General features: G+C 39.9%; 1 protein-coding gene across 4 annotated transcripts in view; it reads left to right on the top strand.

Moving 5' to 3' along the window:
• ERG (ETS transcription factor ERG) overlaps positions 1–23,336 on the top strand; it is a 147,307-nt gene that overhangs the window by 112,608 nt on the left and 11,363 nt on the right. For 3 of the 4 annotated variants that reach the window (XM_065862030.2, XM_065862038.2, XM_071811131.1), the window contains 5 exons: positions 329–546; positions 14,730–14,881; positions 17,687–17,890; positions 18,843–18,923; positions 21,022–21,093. In XM_065862030.2, the coding sequence (XP_065718102.1) occupies positions 329–546; positions 14,730–14,881; positions 17,687–17,890; positions 18,843–18,923; positions 21,022–21,093 (727 nt within the window). The remainder of the gene's footprint in view (positions 1–328; positions 547–14,729; positions 14,882–17,686; positions 17,891–18,842; positions 18,924–21,021; positions 21,094–23,336) is intronic. The other variant, XM_065862044.2, reaches the window with a different exon arrangement.

Genomic DNA, 23,336 nt, shown 5'->3' with positions numbered 1-23,336 from the left:
GATGCAAACGGCCTGAGCTTCTCTGCCCACCCTGCCTTCTCCTCCCACCCAGATCTTCCTAAGTGATATCATGTGTCTTCTCAAGTCACTGGCGGGAAGGTCTTCCCAGTGGAGAGTTTGTCCTCCCTCCATATACTGGTGGTGTGTCTGGCACCGTGAGTCCTCACCTCCACCAACAGCAGTGCCGTGCCTAAAAAGTGATGAGTATTTAAGTGTGAGACTGGCTGTTTGTCTTCTCATGACATGGACAAGCCCTTTTCCCCTTGGGGGATATTGTAATATGTTCTCTGAAACATGGTCACACTGACTTCTCTTCTCTGGTTTGTAGGAAGCGTTATCAGTGGTGAGTGAAGACCAGTCCCTGTTCGAGTGTGCCTACGGATCGCCCCACCTTGCGAAGACAGAGATGACGGCCTCTTCCTCCAGTGAATATGGGCAGACATCAAAGATGAGTCCGCGTGTTCCCCAACAAGACTGGTTATCACAGCCCCCAGCCAGAGTCACCATCAAGATGGAGTGTAACCCAAACCAAGTTAACGGGTCAAGGTAATAAGGCCAGTGTTACCATGGCTCAAGTACACTTTTTAAAAATTTATTTATTTGTTATAACTCAGTTGTCTAATCCTGTGAATTTAGCACCATTTTAGATGTCCCAAGATATCCCACCTGGCCACCAGCTGCTGTCCCAAAAGCCTACAGGTCTCCTGTACACTGTGGGTCACATCTACCAGCCCCATTCAGGTGTTACAGAGTCTCAAATGATGCTACAGGCAGGGTCTTCTCATGAGCTTGTGCAATACCTTTCTGTGTTTCCTCCAACTGTGGATCATTTTGGATGTGAATTTGCATTGCACACTAGTTGAAAGAGCTTATATTAAAGTCAGCAAAACCTGAGTTTGCTGTAGTCTGGGGCAACACCACTGATCCAAGGGTGTGGTGTCTGTGATCTAACACGCAGTGGAAGTTGTCAAAATACAGTCATTTGGGCAGATGCCTTTGCTCTAAATACAACCAGACAGAGAAGCACAGGAAATAAATTCTTGTAATGACAGAGGGAGTGAACTATTGATCTTTACTTTTATATTTACTGTGAACATAGAGTGCCAAAAAGCATAACCGTGGAGTTGGATTCAAGTGCTCATGCTGAAGAAACAGCATATGTATGGAGGCAAGCAGAAAGGAATAGGAAAAGAAATTACTCAGCTCATCGGGCAGTAGCCACAGCATGTCAGCTCATTAATTGTCTCAGGACTTTTCTTATGAATGTTGCTGTGAAAGAGACTTGTATGGATTAAGCTGAGAAGAGTAATGCAGTGTGGATTTCTGGATCTTGACTGGCAGCTCTCCCAAGCATAGTGGCAATCTGTGGGCTTTCTTCCACCTGAAAAGGGACAGTGGAGATTTTTTTTGTCGAGGAAACTATCCAAACAAGTGCTTTCCTGTTTAAAATGCCTGACTGTCAAAACAGTTTTCCTTTGGTATTGCTGAAGGGCAGAGGTCCAGAGTCAGTTGCTTACAATTGTTGGTAATGTACCAGTGAATACTGTGCTTTGCATCTCTCTGTCACAAACACCTGCCTACTAATCTCATCTCCCAACATCAATTGTGAAGAAAAGCCTCATCCATAGGCACTGTGGTTGCTGTTCACACTTGCTATGCTAATGTAATGAGCACCACAAGCAGGGCAAAATGGTTTGACAGCTTATCGCACCTACGCTTTTCAGCGGCAAGGGTGGAAATTGTGCTAAGTCAAATCAGAATTTCCAGTGAATAGTCAAAGATTTGAGATATGCAGGAATAAACGAGAAACCAAAGTACAAATAATTAAGGGAGGTCTTCTTGTAAGCCTACTTATTCAGAAACAATTATAGTGAGTTTTTTCTCTTTTTTTTTTTTGTTCTAAGCAAATGCACAGAGATAATCACCAATGGAGTATTTATTCAAAACCTGTTTCATCTGCTTCATAAAATTACCTCTAAGTATTTGTTCTGGCATTTCTGTAAGAAAACTGATCATAGTTTTTCTCAGTGTAAATTCCATAAAGTACATTAGAGTAGATAATTAGTGTTCATGTTTTTGAGATTAGTCGTAGTAATTTGTAATGTTATGCATAAATAAAGTCAGTCATATACAGACTCCTGCTTTGACATACTCCCAGATTTTAAGGAAGAGTCTAGATGATACAGATCCATTTGAAATTGTTTGTCAGTCACATTTTTAAAGTAATCAAGCCAGAATCTTTAATTTGTTCTCTTGGATTCCTGAAATACTTAACTAGCCTGAATATTAGAGCTCAGTTTGCGAATCACAGGTATTTGGTTGTTGCTGTGATGGTTTAAGGAAAAAAACATAAGCTGTAATACTGTCTTTTATTAGTGGAGAACTTGCCCTGTCTAATCCTTGTTAGCAGCCCTGGTAAGGATTCTACTCCAATTTAGGAGATCAGGACCCTTTCCGAGTCCAAAACATGTGCTCATAGTCAGATCATTTAAATTTGGTGTCCAGGAAAACCCATACAGCCTGTGGGTGAGAACATAGTGTAGAAAATAGAATATGTGCTGTCGTACACCATCATGCCCCAAACCAGCAGAGACTGGTAAAAGCCCTGATTTGGGAACACAACTCCAGGCACAAAAACATGCAGGTTGCTGGGGGAGGCAGCCAAGCCCTGGCTTTACCATCCAGAGAGGTCTGAAAGTGTTGTTGTGGATGGATGTGTGTGTGTGTTTGGGCATGCAGCTGAGGCAGGTCTTGTGCTCAGTGCCTTCGTGTCTCTCTCGGGGGCTGTGCCATCGTTGGATAAAAACAAGTAACCCAGGGAGCGGGGAGCTGCAGCCACTGGAGCAGTGTCGCAGCCACAGGGCTGGAGTTGAACTCCCTGTCTTTGGCCTAACCTGGTGGTTCACGTGTTGCTGCCTGTCTGGCAGCCTGGCTTTGGCAGGCAGGTCAGGGTGGGCTTGTGTTCAGTGCATTTTACAGCCTGGAGGATGGGTCATGCATTCAGGTTGGGGAGCTCGCTGTCCCCATCTCCCAAACCTAGGGTATGTTCACCTTGTATAGGCGAATTCAGAACACTTTCCAGGGATTGATAAGCATTCAAAAGCCCTGAAGTAAACAGCCTGTTTGGACACGTCTTCATAATGCTAATCATTTATCCTTCCTTTATGCTGTTTTCTGTCAGTGAGTGCGTGCATTGAATCACTTAGGGTGGTACTTGGGCTACCTGCACAATCAATAGACAGGAACTGGCTGCTGGTTTAGGCTGCCCAAGCTGCTCTTTGCAAAGAGCAATGTTTTTCTTTGGCTTTCCTTCAGAGGAATCCCAGTCTTTTCACTAGCTGTGTAAAACGTTTCTGCACTGTTACTAGCAAAACAGACACCAACTTTTGCAAGGATATATAATGTGAGCATCGGGAGAATTGTCTCTAAATCAATCTTTTTTCATTAGTCACAAGGCATAATTTTGATTCATACTTTCTGGTAGAACTGTTAATTTTTATAAAGAAGTGGCACCCAGTAGATGCCAAGGCATCTGAAACCCCAGTGACACACTTTTGTGTCATCCTGACCACCTTTACCACCATTACAAAAGAGATGCAAATCAGAAATTTTGTGTTCCTCTTTAACAAATAGTATTAGGTCTATCTACTTTGTCATTAGGACTTGGAGTTAAGTGCAAATCAGCTGAGAATCATATGTGGACTAAGTTTTTCATTTTGCTCTGTACAGCATCACTCAGAGGTGCTTAATATGGCCATCATTAGAAAGTGAACAGCTTGCAGTGACCGTTCTTTCCCAATACCAACCAGCGTGTGAGCTGGCACACAGGCTACGCTGCTGGAAGAGGCTGTACAAGTTACTGCTCTGAACTGCAAAATGTTTTTGATCAGAACACAGGTTTTCTAAAGGGCACATTCTGACAGAAAATACAATGGGGAGAAATGTAACGCTTTCTATATTGAATTAAAAATAACCTGCAGCATTGGATACAGGGTTTCATTTATTAATCTTTTATTTGACAGCCTCTTCTATTGACAGAGCAATGTGTAGTTGCTAACTGGAGAAAACAAGGACATTTCATACTTCACTGCAATTCCTAAAACATGACATTATGCTGAAAAATAAAAAAAAGAAAAATCACTTATACACTATCAAAGATAATAGATTAACAGTACAAAAAAAGCATGCATATATGGCATGCTTATACTTAACACAAAAATAAAAAAAATATTATTGTAATTAACATATGCTTTTTATTTCATCAGAAAGCTATTATTTTATGAGGCCTAACACATGCCTGAAAAAATAGATCTTGATATTACACTTTGAGTGGAGAACTAGTATTGCTAATTAATACAAATATGTTATCACATTTCTAAAACTCATATACATGTGTGCAGGCAATATATAGTGTTAATTGGGAACTGTAATCATAGTCATAGATTGTCCTGAGTTGGAAGGGACCCACAAGGATCATTGAGTCCAACTCCTGTCCCTTCATGGGACAACCCCAAAATTCACACTGTGTGTCTGAGGACGTGGTCCAAACGCTTCTTTATTCCAGCCATTTGTAGAAAAAAATGTGCATCGCTCAAGCCTTACATAAAATGTAATTGTTTATCAGTAATATGTTATTGCTAAATAATCAGCAAGTTTTCTGATATGTTGATTACTACCGTCAATACAGAAGTGACTACAGGTTAGTGTGAAATGTGCATCTCTTACAAATCTGAAAACCATTTTTTCCTTTCTGAAGTGCCACTAGGCCTTTGCCATTTGTATGTTGGTGCCTGGCTGGTTTTGTGACAGATTATCTGCTGTTGGTCACATACATCATATTGACCACAATTTATATGCACAGATTAGTGGTACCCTGCCATTCTGTAGACTGCTTTGCAGTTTCTATTCTGCAGAAGCCTTCCCCACATTGCTTATTTGCAGTCCATAAATTTATTTCCCTAAATGAAATGCTCAGTTTTTAAAAATGCTTCATATGTTAAAAATTAACACATGCAGTAGCTATAGAGCTTGGTGCTGGTTTTCATTTTTAGTAGAACTGTACCTTCTCTGTTAACACCCATTTTAAAGTCTGGGTTGTCCCGAAGGAGTCTAAAATACCACAGCCACACTGCAGAGCCACAGAAGTGCTGTCTCTAGGATCTCTGGAGTATCCTCTGTAATCATCTTCCTGCAGGGGAACCTGGGGCTGAATAATACAGTGTAAAGAGGGTGCAAAATAGGGTACCAGACCCCCCAAAGTGGTAACTAGAGAATAGTTAGCTTTATGATACTTTGCTCTCTGGCTCTCCCTTCATACTGTGTTAGGCTGCTTCCTGGCCATATATCCTGTCATCTGGATGGGGAATAAAATTTTAGGAGCATACTAAACCTCTTACACATCAACAATTAAGTACCCACTCAAAGCAGAAATGTACTCACTCTGCTAGGACTCTCCCCAGGTATACTTTGGTTGTAATTGCCCCGCATTAAATCTCAAAACATAACAGTCTCAAAACTGGCATTCCTATGAATACTAGAGTAATAACATTAGAATGAAATTAAAGGGTCATTTTCAGTGTGCTGCAGAGGGATTAGCTACACAGTTTTCTTCAACAATAACAGTATTTTTAAAGCTAAACCCTGCTGCACAGCACCAGAAAATATAGCCTAAGGGCCTACCTTAAATTAAATAAAGCAAGAAAAGTTTAAATTAAAGCTGCCATTTACCTTGCTGTTGTTGCATATATAATGCGGGTTGTCACAGGTGGTATAAAATTGAGTTTCTGCAAATCCATTACATTGGCACAGCCATTACATTTCTTCCAGGTACATAAATCTAATGAAACCTTATGTGCCACGATATAGTCAATCTTTCACTTGAATGTAATAATATTATTTCCTGCTATTTATTGTTCTGAGTCAGATGAAAAGATTCACCGTGCTATGGTAAAGCACTATAATATGAATCTGGAGATTGCATCTCATACTCTTACTTTTCTGTTTATTGTTCTTTACATATTTTATCAAATTAAGTATGAACAATTCTATTACAATGAATGAATACAATTCATGTTATACATTTAGGGTGAAATTCACTCCTGTGGAAGTGCTCTCATGAGGCCCTGGGTACTGCTTAAAAAACATTTAAATCTATGAATTGCTTACTGGTCTCTGAAAATACTCACCCATGGGACTCCACCATGCCTGTGGGTGGGACTACACAAAGGTAGCTTGGAAGAACTACATTCACTAGTAGGTAATCAATCTTTTTAAGGGAGACTGAAGTAGAACATAGAGTCTTATTCAGGCCACAGATAAATTTCACTTAGCATGAGCAGTGTGATGATTTAATTGAAAAAGCATTTTGAAAGTTAGCTACAGTGAAGGCACAGCAGACATTTTCTAACATCAGCTCAGCTGATACACAAGTTTTAAAGAAATGCCAGAAGTAATTAGTTGTCATTAAGATTTAATCATGTACAAAATATTGTTTGAAGTGCCACCAATTGTTGCTCAAAAAACATTAGAGAATGAAATTATCACTTAATGTATCTTTTGTTCTGACTCTTTTGGGAAATACCATTTTTCTTTGCATGTTACTGTTCTAACTTTTCATCAAAGAGCCTCTGTACTAACTGGGTTAAATGCATCTGACACACAGGAGGACTTTTCAGAGTTCAGAGTGACCTTGAGTTTTTTGTTTGGTTGGTTTGGTTTTCTTTTCCCCTTGGTGTGTAACCTCCTAAGTGGTAGCTGGTTTGTGCTATACAAACCTGGAAATTTGAATGGGTAGCACTCGAGGTACCCTACGCAGTCTAGCCGTGTGCTAGCTGATGTGCCCAGCCACTAAGGAGGGTGCATTCATCCATACAGAGGTCTGGATGCCACCAGGACAGGACCATCGTGTTCAGAGGATCTGAGTTGACGTGCTTTAAGCTAGATGAAGCACCTCTGCATTATACTCCGGTCTGTGGTACAATACTGGTGGATCTAGGCAGAGTATTTGCACACCTTTCTCGCGTCCAACATGTGGAGAAACGGAGCTGGTCTGCAGTAATCACCCTGACCTCACTTGTTTTTCAAGGGCATGGCTTTTTCCATCGCTGGAGCACAAGCCCGCGGCTAAGGCGCAGTGCCATCCCTTCCACATCTGGTGGCCTACCATGGCATGCAGCCCTGGTATTCTTGGTAAACCTCAGCTCAGACTAAACAACAAGCATGGTCCAAAACCCATGTCAGTCAATGGGACTCTCTTCTCTGTCTCCAACAGGGCTTGAGTCAACCCCTACATGACTCCACAGCAAAGCTGGGAGATCTGTATTAAGAGAATGACTTTCCTAATGTGCTTATTGGAGCTGCCTATATAAAGTAACATTAATCTTGAGTAAAAAGACATGATGTTATTTATCTCAGACTGATAATCATTTTTCCCACTGGCTGGGTGGTTGGTGGAGTGGCTGCCCACCAAAGTGGAAAAAATGCAAATTCAGGGTCTTCTCCATGGAGGACTTTATGTGTGACTACTTCAAGAAGTTCCACTCTGCTCTGGAAGTGCACCCCCTTAACATTAGTACGTGCATGTGTGTGTGTGTGTGTGTGTGCGTGGTTTGGCTCTGTTCTTGTAGCAAACATGTTGCCAAGGAGAAAAACAAACACAGTTCACCACTGGTATAGCTACTTTTTTTTTTTGCAGCTTTTTGTGGGGTGCTGGGCTTGCAGGTGCTCGCTAAGAAGCTTTCCACTCTGGGATAATGTGTTCATTCATAATTAGCATGGTTACATTTTGGATTGACCACTGATGCTTAAATTGTGTATTTAGCTTCAGGAGTTCAAGAGTGAGATGAGGACAGCTGGAATTTCAAAAGTGCTAAGCAACCAAAAGCTCTCATATGGGTAGTGAAATATAAAATTAGTCTTCAAATAATGACATAAGACCCCACAAAAATTATTATCATTGTCATCATTTATGACTATTGCTGTCATTACTGCTTTATTTCCAGTACAGTATTTACTGTGCCTAGAGTGTTCAGAACTGGTAGTTGTGGAGTTCCCCAAGCTGGCACAGCATAGGCACTGTCGGTAGTTTGGTTGTCACTGACCCAACACGTTTGGAGATGACTCTTCTCTCTCCTTTCATTAGTAGGTGTTTTATTTTAATCGGGGTAGTATCAGTGGGCATGTTCAGTATTTAAATCTTGGGAATGGTATTCTAAGGCAAAGCAGAAGGTAAGAAAAATAAAAGTGGCAAATAATTCATTTTACCATTTCACACCCCTTGGCCTCACAGATGGATAATGCTAATGATGAAAATCAGCAGCCGTTTCACAGACACGGGGGATTATGGTTTCCATACAAGATGTCACTTCTGTTTATGCCTGGCATGCTCTACTTCGCTAACTTTCTATATGATCCCTGCCCACAAAATAAGGCATATGTGGCTTGGGAAGGGCCCCATCTCCTGGTATTTCATATTTTATGAAACCACAAACACAACAGTCTTACAAGCTCTTGAAATGAAATACAATTTGAGAAATGTAACCCATTACCATTATAATAGAATTTCTATAAAAATAATAAAAGAAAAACATGAGAAAATACGTCATGAAAGTTATAGGCCAACTGGGAAGTCGTTGTGGCTTTGGCCTAGCTATCACCATGTCAGACTTCAGTCTTCTCCCAGGCAGCAACCTAATTGTAAATTATGTATATACAGAACATCATTTCTTAGCTTTGGCTTTTAGTGACCCCTTTCCCTTCTTTCCCTTTCTTCACTCCAGCCTCACACATAAGAAATATTGAAGTGTTTGCACTAATGGAGAAATGACAACGTGCAGTCAAACTTAAACCAGCTGTTTCCCCACACTGAGAACACAAAGAGCCAGGCTGGTAATATTTATAGCTTGACTGGCCTCTAGTGAGCCAGATGCTGACTGCCTTAATTTACCATGATGGCCTTGAGGCTTGAAGCAGCTGTGGATAGCAAGATAGCCAGGGAAAGTGAAGAAAAAAAAAATTATTTAAATTACCAAAAGTTATTGTTTGCCTGAAAATGAACGGCTGCTGCATATACAACTCAATAAACAAGCATCTTTGTTTTGCTTACAGAAAGCCAACAGGATTGCATGTGCTGGCATGTGGTGTTTGCTTTCTCCTTTTGCTGGAGGAAGGAACCAAAGGCACCTCTCTGTGCCACATTGTGACATTTCTGAGTGACCCCTGGGCCAGCCTCATGCAACCTTGAGCACCTACCAAGTCCCGGACAGCCCACACAGCAGTGTCTTCCTCTGTTTTGGACACTGTGGGGATATGTTAGTGTAGGGATGCCCCAACCCCAGCCTCTCTCCAGCCCTGATCTCTTCGGGCTGTTGAAGACCATTTTGGCTGCCCTGGTATAGCCCTGCATGGAGCAGTGCACCTCCATGACTGTCTGTCGCAGTGAGGACTTCAGTTTTCATTTTTTTCTCTTATTTTGTCTTCTTAGGACTTCATTTGATGCTCACCTTATAAAAAAGATAAACAAACTGTCACCATGGTTTCAGCAACAGCTTAATCCAGCTTTAGCCAGCAGCACGGGTCCCAAGGGGCTTCCCTGCCTTCCACAGACCTTGGCAGTTTGCTCCCACCCCGACCGTCTCCTTTCCTGTGGGCGAGCATCGCCTTCACGCAGCCACCCCATGTGGGTGGGGGAGTGACTCAGGTTATAGCTAAGCACCAAGTTACTTACCCATCCACCCATTTATTTACTTATTTGCGCGCTTGCTGGGGAAGCAACTCCCCAGCCCAGTTCACTCAGCAGTTGTGGGAGAGCCCGAGCACCCCAGGGATGTTTTGACCTACGTGCATTTTCTGGTGCTTTAATGCCTCTGTTATGCCTGCAGGGAATTTTGTGCTGCTTTCATAAGAGGCTTTGGAAGGGAAAATAAAACCTGTGTTTTCCTTTCAGCAAGTTAAGCGTGGTCGTGCTCATGCAGTAGACTTAAGGGCAAGTGCCTACACAGGAGTAGGTGGTTTGTTGCACTTGCAGGGCTTGGCCTGCTGCATGCACAGAAGAAGCTGGGTGGCTGCACCTAGCTGGGCTGCTGGGTGATGAGTACGTGTGGTGGAAACCAAGTACTATCAAAGCAAGTGTTGGGACCTCTGCTATCACCACTGAAAGTGCTTTTCAGAGTCTCCCTTGGCAAGCATGGGGATCACCCTAGATGCCAGGGAAGCAGCCCCTGAGGCTCTGCAAAGCTGCTGTGCAGCCTTGCTCCTGTTCCAGTGACTGGAGAACACGGGCTCCTTCTGGGAAGGGTCAGGCTGTCCCTAGTGATTGCTGCCAAAGGAGCACACACAAGGGGATACAAAGACCCATCTTTACATGTCACTGCTGTGGCAGGTCTCCGCAGATGCAAAACCCATTGATCCACAAAGAGGAAGAGGCTGTAGAGAGGGGCAGGGAAGAGACTTTAGGGCTGTGTAGCCCTTTGTTACTGTGAACTACAGTATGCCAGATGTGCTTTAAGAAACTACAATGTACCTCAAAGCAAAAAGTCTCAGTTAAGTTCATGTTTTTTCTTCTTGGGCCATTTTTTCAGTAATAAACCTTTTTTTAGGCGGGGGGAGAAGCACTGACCAAATTCACTGCAACTTAGGTAATTGCAGTGAATGAAGATGAGCCTGTGAATGCTTTGCAGGACACTCAGTATGAACTGACCTTTACATGATGTCATTTTGGCTAAATATAAATCTACATATGTTGGCCCAAATTATCTGAGGGAGCTGGCTTTGTGCAGCTCTCCCTCTTGTATGTAAGAACAGGACAGGGTGGGGACACAACAGCCCTGTTGAGGCTGTTCCCCTCTTTCTTAGATCACTGGCACTATGAAATGGGAAAGGAGAGGGATTTGTACACTGTAGGACAGTGTCATGGTTTGTTCACCAGAGCCTCACAGAAGAAAAGTTCCTGGTGGCTCATCATCTCTCCTGACATGTGACCATGCATGGAAAACTCTTCAAAGATATCCTTACTCTACTCTCCTGAGACCCCTTTTCTATAAGTAGACTCTGTGAGAAAGTCATCTAAGCTGTAGTTATTAAATAAATTTGTAAAGATATGTAGATATTTGGAGAATACAAGTTTCCTCACTTCTTTACATATGATATTCAGAAATATTAAGTAGACAGGGTTTATATTATGTGAATGTCACAGAGTTCATATAACATTTTGCTGATTCCTAATCTGTGTTTTAACACAACACAGGTGTTTTATGTCACATGGGGAAAATAGTAGCATAGTGAAGAGGAAAAGATGTGTTTCATACACTTATTTATGAACTTACATCTGCTTTCATCAGAGTCAATGGCTGGTGAAACTCCAATCGGCTTCAGTAGGAGTTAGTGCTAAATTTAACCATCAAATCATCTTGTTTCTAAGTAACCCTGAATAAAGGTAAGGCTTCCAAGTCTGAGGACCCATGGAGAAATACTTTCTTTAGTAGACATTTATCAACAATCAGAGCTGAATCAGCTCAGGACTGACAAAGTGCTCTTGGGTAGCATGATTGTAGTCTTTCCAAATTATTTTTTTTTTGTAAATTCCAGGTGTAACACGGTATATTTAGAAAGGGTAAAAATAACATGCAGCTGTGAAGAAAAATATCTTGGGTTTCATTTTAGACCTGAAGCTGAGGATGAATCACTGCAAAGCTGCACCCTTTACACTGGGCACACTTACTGAAAGCTGCTTTTCCACTGCCCTTGCTCCCTTGGTGGTTCAGAAATAAAGCAGACTCACAGAAATTCCTAAAAACAGCTTTTGCAGACAATCACTCTCTTGTTATTCTGGGAACTAAAAGTACCATTTTCTAGTGTCTGCTTACATTTTCAGTTTTGCTTTCTATACCGTAGAAGTCTGTTCCAGCCATTTGAATTGAACCTTGGTTCAGTGGTATGCATAGGTATGCTCAATTTGAAGTACTTTAGTAGTCCTTTTAGCTCCCATACATGCTTGAAGTTAAACAGGGTCTTAAATATGCTGAACTGGATCCACCCAGTAAGCTAACAGGACAAAACCCTTGACCATCTGCTTCTGGATTTTAATGAAAAGTTGTAACTTATTTATGGTCTTCTTCCCCACCCTTGTCTGTTCTCATTCAGATCCGAAAACCAGCTCAGAAGCCCTGTCTAACTGCCAAGCTGTGTGCTACTACTGGATCTTTCACATCATTTACTGTTCAGTGTTTACAAGAGTGTTTTTAATGCACAATTGCCCACAGAAGTAGTGTAGGCTCATACAGACATATTTTGCATCAGGAGAAATACTTCTATGTCCCTATATCTCAAAAACAAAATAAGTCTACCAGGAAGACCAAAGAATGCTGCTAGCTCTCAGTTTCCCAAAAAACATCCCTAAGAAGATTCTTTCTTTTGTCTTTGTAATATAACTGACCTTGGAAGTCAGGGTGGTCATCTGCACAGGTATAAGGGCAGGTGTTGGATGAGATTTCCAAATATACATGATTTAATATGCAGAGTCACTTATGCATATATGCTGTTTGTATTTGTTAAAGGTAAACAGTGAAAGCCAACATTTTAGTCACAGACAATCATCACAAAAGTTCTTTTTCAACATGTTTACATCTAAAAGAAAAAGTTGCTTTGTTTTACTTAGCTCAGTTTAGACAGAAATAAACTGCGTCCCAAAATTATATTTAGAGGTATGTAGTGGGATACAAAAGTTAAATCTGAGAAAACTGTGTGCAAATATTCTTGTTCTGAGGGGAAAAGCTAAATTCACCAACACTCAATGACAGGCAAGATCATGTGCTGACTTTATTTTCTCTTGTGGTTATTATTCAGTCCCATGTATGACAAAGCAGCTGTAAGACCTTTTAACACAGCAGACTTCATATGTCATATATTATGCAGCACCAAAGAATTTTTATACCTGAAAAAGGTATGTGAAGCCAACATTTCCCAGGCAACTTTCATTCAGGGACCTGTTCCTTCTCCTAAAAAAGATGACAGAACCCATTGAATGGTTTCTGTGCTAGATTTTATTTTTGAACTGAAAGCCATCAGCAGGTTTTTTGCTTGGTTGCTTTTTTGTTTGTTTGAATATATACATTAACACAACATGGTAAAATTAGTAGTAACACTGCGCAGAAAAAAACTTATAGACTTACAATGTATCTTTAGTATTTAAGATGTATACTAAATCTTTTTAGCTTTCCAAGTGCTAGTTAGTTTTTAAAACACATTTGTGAGGTTTATAACTGCATTAGTTCCTTACCCATGGTAGTGCTGAGCAGTCAATACAGCCGAGTCACTTGGGCTGTATATTGGGTAAAATATCTGCCACATCCTTTTGAGTTGTGTTGAGCAGTGGTCCAAACTGTATATTATTTTTCCTCATTTGTCCTTAGACAACAGCAAAACTCCTCTGGGAAAGCACCTCTATACTGACCATTGGTGGACTTACACTGACATTAATGCCCAATGCTTGAACCTGGAGCTGGGATTTCCAAACTGGGGAGAGCAAGAGGGTCTGAGTGAAACATATTTGGGAGCCAGGGGGCAGATCCTGAAACATGTTTCCAGAAGTCTGGGTCCTTGAAGGGTCTGCCAGTTCTCCGGACTGCAAATGAGTTGATTTGCAAGGAACTGAAATGAAGCATCGTGACCTGACTTGCTGCTTGTTTAATAAGACTATAGTACAGTTTCAGGAGTTAAATGTCAGGACTAAAAGAAAGCTTGTTAGTAATGTAGTATCAGTAAAGAAACCAAAAACGAACTGACACCCTCCTTCCCCTGCCAAACAACCTCTTAACATTTAAAGGTATTCCCCTTGGCTCTGTTCTTTATTTTGATTTTTGTAACAATTTTTCTCTCTCTGATGAAACACATTGTAGACATTAAATTAAAGGACAAATACGTCTGTGTCTGCCAGAAAGAAAACTGTGATGCAATTAAAATGCCATTAGGGAACCCCTGTGGGATGTTAAGCCTAAAGACTCTATTCAGAAAGCAAAGCCAAAATTAAAGAGGTGTCTGGTTGCAGATCCTCTGCAGATTTCCATTTCTTGACTACAGTACCATAGAGACTGCTAGTCAGGAGCTGAAAGATTTTTCCAGTCATGCGTGTGGCATTTTGAATCATAGATTTGGCAAATGTGCCTTTTCTGTAGGCTGTACATAGAAGTGTGTCTACATTGCATGATATAGAGTGCAATTGAGCGTGGCCCACATGAAACGATGACAACAGTGGAGATGGGAAGCCGTCCAAGCCTTGGACATGCTTTATCCAAGACTTGGACTATGACAACTAATAATAGTTTTCCCTCAGAAAATTCACATGAAGTACATCTCTGTGTTTACTGAGTTGTCTATGAGATGTTTGGACAGAGAAGTGCAGCTACTTACAGACATCAGTCTCAGCAAAATCATGAAAAAGCCTCCATTCTAGCCTGGTGTCTTGAAATATATCATTAGTGTTTATAAGTTTGGAGACATATAAGAGCTTGATGCTTGGAAAAGAAAAGTAAATATATGATCCATTGAGGCTGATCAGTTTTTTTGTGAGGTAACTGAAGGAATCAGGGTCATTGGGTGGTAGGTACTGAGTTTTCCAGCGATAGCCCAACCCTGGTACTCAAATCTCATTTTTTCTCTTTCATTCAGCATGATTCTTTGCTAAGGATATTAGTCAGGACTGGAATAATATAATTACACCTCTCTTCTCTGTCTAGGAATTCTCCTGATGACTGCAGTGTGGCAAAAGGAGGGAAAATGGTTAGCGGCTCAGACAATGTTGGGATGAACTATGGAAACTACATGGAAGAGAAGCACATTCCACCCCCAAATATGACTACCAATGAACGAAGAGTCATTGTGCCAGCAGGTTAGACCCTCTACAGAAAAACTGAAAGCAAAAAAAATGCATTTCCCTTAAGTCTACTAACATTATTTAAGAAGATTTGAAGAAAAGTAGTAATGCAACACTGGTGATCAGGGAGAAAAGACCAGTCATTTCCCAGGGTTATGGAGAGAACGAGCTGAGAAATATGATAGTGAAGCCACCTCCTCAACCTGTTCTTTCTATTTCAGCAGCTGAACTGGCTGGCACAGGCATTCAGATCTTATCTGACTTCTCTACTTCCTTTTGGAGTATTTCACCCCAAAGTGAGCAAAATGAAGAGCCACTTCCATTTCCTAACACCATGAACTAGCTGGGTGTGGAGTATGTGGAAGAGAGATCACCGCACCACATGATATTCCTGCAAATACCAAATGCAGTCCAGACCCCTCAGCATGCCAAAAACACAATAGCTTCTGTGAAATCAATCAGTGTATAAAAAGCATTTATCTAGGTTATCCCCTGAGTTTGGGTGGCGTAAAACATTCTACTAAGCAAACTGGCAACTCCACTGCAATATAAGAGCACAATTGAGAAATTCTTGGTTAGTCTTGGCAAGCATGGTTTTCAGATTCAGCAGTTAATTGAACAGGAAGGCGTTCACTCCTCTGTGCCTTGTCCTCCAAACAAGCCTGTGCTGGAACGTTAGTTGCCTCAGTTTGCAAAATAATTAGCATGCCTATTTCTGAAGTCAAAGCATGAGACTATCATGACATATGTGGGTGTTCATCAACCATTGGATGTACACAGCAGAGACACAACACCTGCAACCTGCAAACAGAAGGGAATGTTTTGCTACTAGTTCCTCTCCAGCAGGGATATGTCTATCTGAAATATTTCTGCTAGTGCATGTTGCTTAATATTCTTACAGTTTTTCAGTTACTAAGATATGCAAGAGTACTAACTGTGGCCAGTTTTGCAAGGTGTGATTATTTCAGTTATTTGTCAAGATATGTGTGGACAAATAGGTTACAGTATCCTCTGCAATGGTATTGGAAGTTCTATTTTGTAGCACAGAAGAGTGATGCACTGAATAATGAAGTGACCTGCCAAGTGGAAGCAGACCACATTGAAATTCACAACATTTGAAAGTTCTTCTGAAACCTTTATCTTCTTGGTGGTTGTCACTTTTTTCAGTCTTTTAACAAACTTTAGCATAGTTAGGTCAGCAAAATCTTTCTTCTCAGTGTATCCTTGGAGGTGTGTTTTGAGGTGGATTTGAGTGACATTCAAGGAACAAGATGGTCACAGTCACAGTCTTGCTATTTTGAGGTTCCTAGAAGAAATGTATGGGTAAAATCAGTTGGCTTTGTTTGACTGCCACATAGGCATTGTTCAGCTCATGTGGCAATGTTTAGGAATAAAAAAGCAAAATTCACATTTCCAGCTATGGCAACTCTCTGGTTATCATAAATAAGAAGCCTTTAAAAACTATAGGCATAATCAAAATGTTTTGATAAGTTTCCTGATGTTTGATTGTTTGCTTCAAACCAAACTGAATGTAGCTTTTGGAGTTCTATTCTCTAGGTGTGGATAATCTCACCCAGACCCTAGGTTTACCAAACAGACCTGTATCCCTCTAGTTTGCTACATATTCCATAGCAGATGGAGGACTTCTTTTAAGTAATTTCTGGTGCACTGCAGAGAACAGAGAAACCCTCTGAATCTCCAGAACATTAAATATTCTGACTTGCAAGGGTTTAAAATACTGAGAGAAGCATAAAAAAATGAAAGGCACTGATAGTTGAAGGACTGGGAGTGAGCAACAGCATAACAAATTCTGAATAGTTCCCAGCTCAGGGAAAGACATCTCTACCTCTTTCAGGTCAGCCTGAACAACAGTCAAAAGAGAGGGAATGGCACTGAATTCACACAGAAAAGCAATTTAGTTTGTCACTCAAGTCCCAACCTCTCCACAGACTTTTATGTGACAGAGTACAGCCATTTGACCTCTCTGTGCTCCATTCTCAGTCTTCAGGATATCACAGAATCACAGAATCATTTAGGCTGGAAGGCGCAAATTCTCAAGGAGTTTGTTTCCCCTTAGCTTTAACCTTGTGTCTTCAAAAAGTATAACTTCTTCATGGTAGGAGCTGTTTTCCATGATGTGAGTGCGCACTTCAGGTCCTTAGGGACCTTCATCTTCATGGGTGCTTACTGAAACTCAAGAATAAAGAAAAGTACAATGGAAGAGAACTAGAAAAGGAGGTGTTTAGAGGCAAAAAAATAAGTTGAAGTCAAAATCAAAGATTCATACATGACTCTCAAAAACACAAAGTATTTGGCCTCATGTTTTTGGTAAAAATCTGGACTAGTTCTTGTTTTATCCCCAGATGGTTTTGCCAGGTAGTATGCAAAAATTCTTTCAGATTTAGCAATATATGAGTAAAACACATCAGTCTGGGGAAGAAAGTGCAGAATATTCAAATATGACCCATTCTAGTTTTTGAAATAAATAGCGAAATCTATGAGTGCTTACTTAGCCTGTGCCCAAGAATTTCACTTGAGTGAAAATGTCATTTGAATAAAGATACAAATTCAACAGGGAGCTTTGAAAATTATTCATATACAAGTTGCAGTGCTGTTAGTGGACTCTCTTAAATACTTTTTTCAACAGTTTTCTCTGCATGAGAACAGGAGCCTTTATTTGTGGATAATAATGCATCAAAATAGCAGGACAAAAGAACTAAATGGGAGAAGGAGCTCAAAAGCAGAGGGTTTGTTGTTAATGACCAGGGCTCACAGCACTCCCCCATCTCTGCCTAATTTTGTGCTTTGTGATACCACCAGATCCTACGTTATGGAGCACAGATCACGTACGCCAGTGGCTGGAATGGGCAGTGAAGGAGTACGGTCTCCCAGACGTGGACATCTTGTTGTTCCAGAACATCGATGGGAAGGAGCTGTGTAAAATGACCAAAGACGACTTCCAGAGACTCACCCCAAGCTATAATGCAGATATCCTCTTGTCACACCTACACTACCTCAGAGAGAGTAAGCTAGTTTTCTATTATTATGGTAGTGTCTAGAATCAATCTGTGGTTGATATTAGTCTTGGATGTAATGGTGTTGATACACTCAGCTGGGCTTTCAAACGTCTGTCGCAAATATTGCTGTTAAGAACATAGTAGGCAGCCTGATTCAAAGCTTCATGAGTTTGATGGAAACATTCCCGTTAGTTTCAGTTGGCTTTCACTCATATTCATTGAAGAAAAGAGGGAATATTTCTACATGTCCATATCAGGGAAAAATCAAATTGAAACCCAGCATATTCTTCATTATGCTGTAGGAAGAAAATCATATGGGATTCAGTGCTAATGTTTTTTCTGGTCACATACTCATTTCTTTCAATTTCAACAATGAGAATGTTAAGTGAAAGTGCAAACATTGATTCATAAAGCAAATTCCAGGCATGATTCTAAGGGCTGACAGCAGTTTACTGTACTCCGAGTAGGATCAGGAAGATTTCACTGAATTGAATAAAATTTTTGTAAATTCATGGAAAAAAGAAACAGTCCCTGAAGTCCAAATACAAATTACTTGTAGTGCATGGCTAGCATTTCAAAGGGAAAGAAGGGACTAGTGAATTCCTGGCTTGAGGGCTTTCAACTAAGCTTGAGGAAATTTTGCAGGTTTGCCTCAGTTTAAAGAAGTTAAAATGAACATGGGTTTTGAAGAAAATAAAGCAAGCATTGCAACACCAGTGCGGTGCAGTCTTCTCCACGCGCACACTGTCAATAATCAGTCAGAAATATTCATAATGTTGAATAAATGAATGCCATAGTTTAAGCTGTAACATACGTGCCTCCTTCCAAACTGCAGACTGAAACTGACTGTCAGTAGACTCACATTCAAACAATCCTGTCAGGGGATAATATGGTTTAAAAAGATAATTCTCTTTTTTTTTTTTTTTCATTTTGGTGTTGCTTTTTGTTTTGTTTTGTAGCTCCTCTTCCACATTTGACTTCAGATGATGTTGATAAGGCCTTACAAAACTCTCCACGGTTAATGCATGCTAGAAACACAGGTAATGCTGGCACTGCTCCCATTGTTATAGGTCATCTTCTAAAAGAACAGGATTCCTTTTTATGGGTTGCTTGCTAAAAATGGAAATGGTAAATCAGGAGGGAGACAAGCTTATCCTCTCCTTGCTGTGTCTGTGAGTTTCATGCATAGACGCACAGAAAAATGGTGAGATCAAGTAGGGCTAGATGGTGCAAGAATGGTCTCCTTACTGGTAATTTCTTGTGTCCTATAAGAGAATGTGATCCCTAACACATGATAAACTGCAGGCTCAGGGCCTTTGTTTCCGAGAACTTTTTTCCCTCATTGTGTCTCATTGTGCTTGTTAGATCTACTCGATGGATCCCTAGAATGTTGATGGAGCTCAAAAGTGCTTCAGCACTTACCTAAGTGCTGTGGACTCTGGTGAATGGAGACCATCTCCTGTTCCATGCCATATATATCTATCTTATCATTCAATAAAATTGCTATTTAGGCAGTAAGCTTATCTCATTTCTCAGCTATATGGGACTTGAGCTGAAAACTCCACTAAGTTTGATGTTTCAGTTTCCACTGTCTCATCTGAATATAAAATGATTTTCTTTAATATTTGCCCTTCTGCTAATTTGGCCCAGGAAAGTATTGAGTATAGGTAGCAGAACAATACAATACATGCCTTAAAAGCATCTTTCAGGATATGACTTAAAATATTTGTGAAAATAATTCAGAATAAATTTTCCCTTGCTCTGTCAGTTATGCAGCAGAGGATGGCATGGAATTGTACATATAGTATGGTACACATACTAATTAAAGAGGTTTGGAATATTGTATGATCATGCCTGAGGGTATTAGCTACCTACAGTGACCAGAAATAACAATTCTTTATGAGAAATGAAAAAGATAATACAAAGGATAATGCAAAAGAAAAGACACAAACAAACAAAACAACCCTTGGATTGTGATGCCTCTTTCATATTTCATTTAGTTTCCACTGTGGTAAACGGCAGTGAGTTTCCCAGTAAAATTAACTAGATTAGAAGACCTCTCCCTAACATTAGATGTTTGCCACATGATATAAAGCACTACTATGGGCTGTAGGCCTGCTGCAAAACCCACCAAAAGCAAGAAATTTTTTTCCATTGACTTTGATGGCATTTGGAATAAGCCTTAAGCCCTTTCTAAAAACAGATGGACTGGATGGTCTTCTCCATCTCTGGCTTTTCAGATTTTAATTTGCCAAGAAATTTCCACATACAGTTGTCCAAGTGTTGTTCAACAGTTCTGTTGTGTTATCTTTTTCTGTATGTATGCACTGACAATGATATTTTGAAATTGATTTCACCAAAATGAGATTGTTTGCATTTCTGTCATTGGAAGTGTGAATAATATCATATTGATCATCAGCATAAAGGAAATTAGTTGTTCTGGTGGCATAAGAACTTTGGGGTGGGATTTTCAAAGGACCCCAAGAAAGTTAGAAACAAGTTCTTTTTGAAGTCAGCCACAATTGCACAAATCCTTATGACCCTTTCCATGTTCCCATAGATGGCCAATAGAAGTCTGTTGATGTAGTTAGAGCAATTTCAATGCCTGAGATAAGTGAGATACCATTTTCTATATCAAGCTTAATAGTTTCAATTTTTTCAGCTTGTTGAGAGAATGAGATTTCTGACCTGACCCACAGCCAGCAAAAGTCTGTGAGAAGATTCCCACAGACACTAATAGGCTTTGGACCAGGCCTGCAGCCTCTGTTGAAAATATGAACCTATTTGGGAAGTGCATGCACTAAGGAAGAGAAGGCAAAGAAATTCTACGTCAGAAGATATGAAACCACCTGCCCAGGTGGCTGGTGTGGTGTGGTGTGGTGAAGGTAGAAGGGATTTCCTGAACTTGACTCTCTCTTCTCTTAACACAGATTTTGCACAGACTTTTATTCGGTGATTTGAATGGATTTACACAGATGCAAAGGCTATCAGAGTTAATCTTTATATGTAACAGTCCTAAGATAAAAAAATAGTTCTTCATAGTCTTCTTTCAGACACACTTCAAGAGGGAAAATAACAGTGGACTTAGGGACTGTGAAAATGAATCTTTAGGTGCTATCTCTTCTTATTTCTCTTTAGGAGGTGCCACTTTTATTTTTCCAAACACATCAGTTTATCCAGAAGCAACACAAAGAATTACAACCAGGCCAGGTATGAACAATGACTACCTTTTGTATACTGTGATTTTGCTCATTTTATCTCTTAAAACATCTCGTTTTTCTTCTCCTTCAACTCTCTTTTTTTCTGAAAAATTAGGCTATATTTTGAATACACACACATTATATATGTATATTTTATATGTGTGTGTGCTTACATAATTGTGTAAACTGAGATTAATAAATAGAGCAGTTTAATGTCAGTTTCTTCCACAAATCTGTCTCTGAAGCAATGCTATGTAGTGTTTAAAGCACCAGACAATCAGAAGACCTGAGGTTTATTCACTGGTTCTGTTACAACATCCCAGCACAGTCATTTTTTCAATGTCCTTCCTTCAGCTGTCTGTCTGTAAAATAAACCAAGAATACCCTCTTTTATAATGCTATTCAAAGTATATTTGGAAAAAGTACTCTAAAAATGCAGGATACATGTTTCTCCTGCCATCTACTTTATATTTATGTTCGAGGCAAATAAACCCCACAACATCTAGTTTTGAGTTCAAGAGACTAAATTAAATAAAATAAAAACATAAGAAAGTCCTTATTACTCAAGAGTCTGAAGCCTGCAAAAGTATCATGGGTGTGCTGTTTTGTGAAAGGCTAAAGGGAATCATTACAGAAGATGAAGGCATAGCTATAAAGCTAAAAATTTTCTTTACATCACCCTTTACTGCTAAAGATGCTGGAAAAATGCCTAATCTGGACATTTGCTTTTCCAGTAATAAGTGCAAAGTCCTGTGAGTTGCATCAAAATACTAGATTTAAAGGAAATCCATTACCGAGCCAGAGGAATACATTCAAGTGTTCTGAAGGGACATACACTTGAATTGACTGAGCTCTTGTGACCATACATTCTCTCATTAAAAACAAAGAAGATTTTGGATAGCAAATATTTAATCTGCCCTATATCAATGCTCTAGTGTATAATCCAGGAGAGTATACAGAAGTAACTATTTTATATACACTTGAATACATGTATATATGCACGTTTGCAGATTTGTTAATTGGTAATTAGAGAAGATATATAGGGAAACATCTAGCAGACTGTTGCATGATCAAATCCACCCTGCTCAGTTTCTAGGGAAACAAACTCTTCTGCTAGATTTGTTTATCTATAACAATACTGTAGTGAGTAGAAAGGAAACCACTGATGCAATGCTTACATATGACATTTGGCTTTCGTAAGACATTTACGAAAGTGCCTCACAACTACTTACAATAAAAGCTAAGTCAGCATATCATAAGAAACAAAATTTTTTAACGAATCAAGAACTGGCTAAGTAACCTGTTACAAAGACTGAATAATGGACATCTTAAGTTATGGGTGCTTTAGCATTCTCTGCCGTGATCTATAGTTATTAATAATTGGAAAAAGGACACAATAACATTTGGTAGAAAACTGAATGACAGATGATTTTGTCATTACTTAAAACCATAGATTCCTCTACAGGATTCCCGTACAGGTGTCCAGAGCCTTATTAAAGATGAGTGATCTGATTATAGGGTAACAGCTGAAAATACAAGTTGATAAATGCAGTATTAGACACAAGTTATTTGCATATTTTACTGATTTCAAATTAACCCTCTTCATTCATAAAAGAATAACTAAACACAGGCATCTTTATTGATGGCATAATGAAAGCCACTGGTCTAATTGGCCAAAGTGGGAAAAAAAAAAAAAAAGAGGCAAATGTAGAAACACAGTGGAGGATCATATGGGAAATCTGACTGTGCCATTAAATAAATCATCACTGTGGCCTTGTATGGAAAGCTGTGTGAATCATCCCTTATCAAAAGGCTATTTGCAGAATTAAAAGGCGCTTAGAGCAAACCACAGGAATATGGAAAATTTTTCAAGCATGTTGAAAGATATTGAGTTCAACTCATGGTCTGGGGGTGAGGAAATGTGATGCAATTATCAAAATAGAGTGTCACAAGGTACCTGCTTAGTCTCAGTATTAGAAGAAATGACATTAAAAAAAAAATTAGGCATTTTCATGAAACATTAAAGCAGACTGTGGCTCTCGTGGTCACAAGTTATAGTAGCACCCAGGAGCTTTGAATGGCATGGAGGAATCTGGACATGAATATAGATGAGAAGACAAAGCATAGCTATAGAAACAGTTACCAACTATACAAGGTAAAACTGGACACCCAAAGCTCTCACTAGTTTCCTACAAAAATTAACATGTAACACAAGACCAGTGAGATCTGGGTGTCCTGCCAGCTGTCAGGATT

Source organism: Patagioenas fasciata, chromosome 1 (assembly GCF_037038585.1).
Source record: "Patagioenas fasciata isolate bPatFas1 chromosome 1, bPatFas1.hap1, whole genome shotgun sequence".
In the NCBI taxonomy this organism is placed as follows: domain Eukaryota; kingdom Metazoa; phylum Chordata; class Aves; order Columbiformes; family Columbidae; genus Patagioenas; species Patagioenas fasciata.
This window is presented reverse-complemented; position numbering and strand designations above follow the sequence as displayed.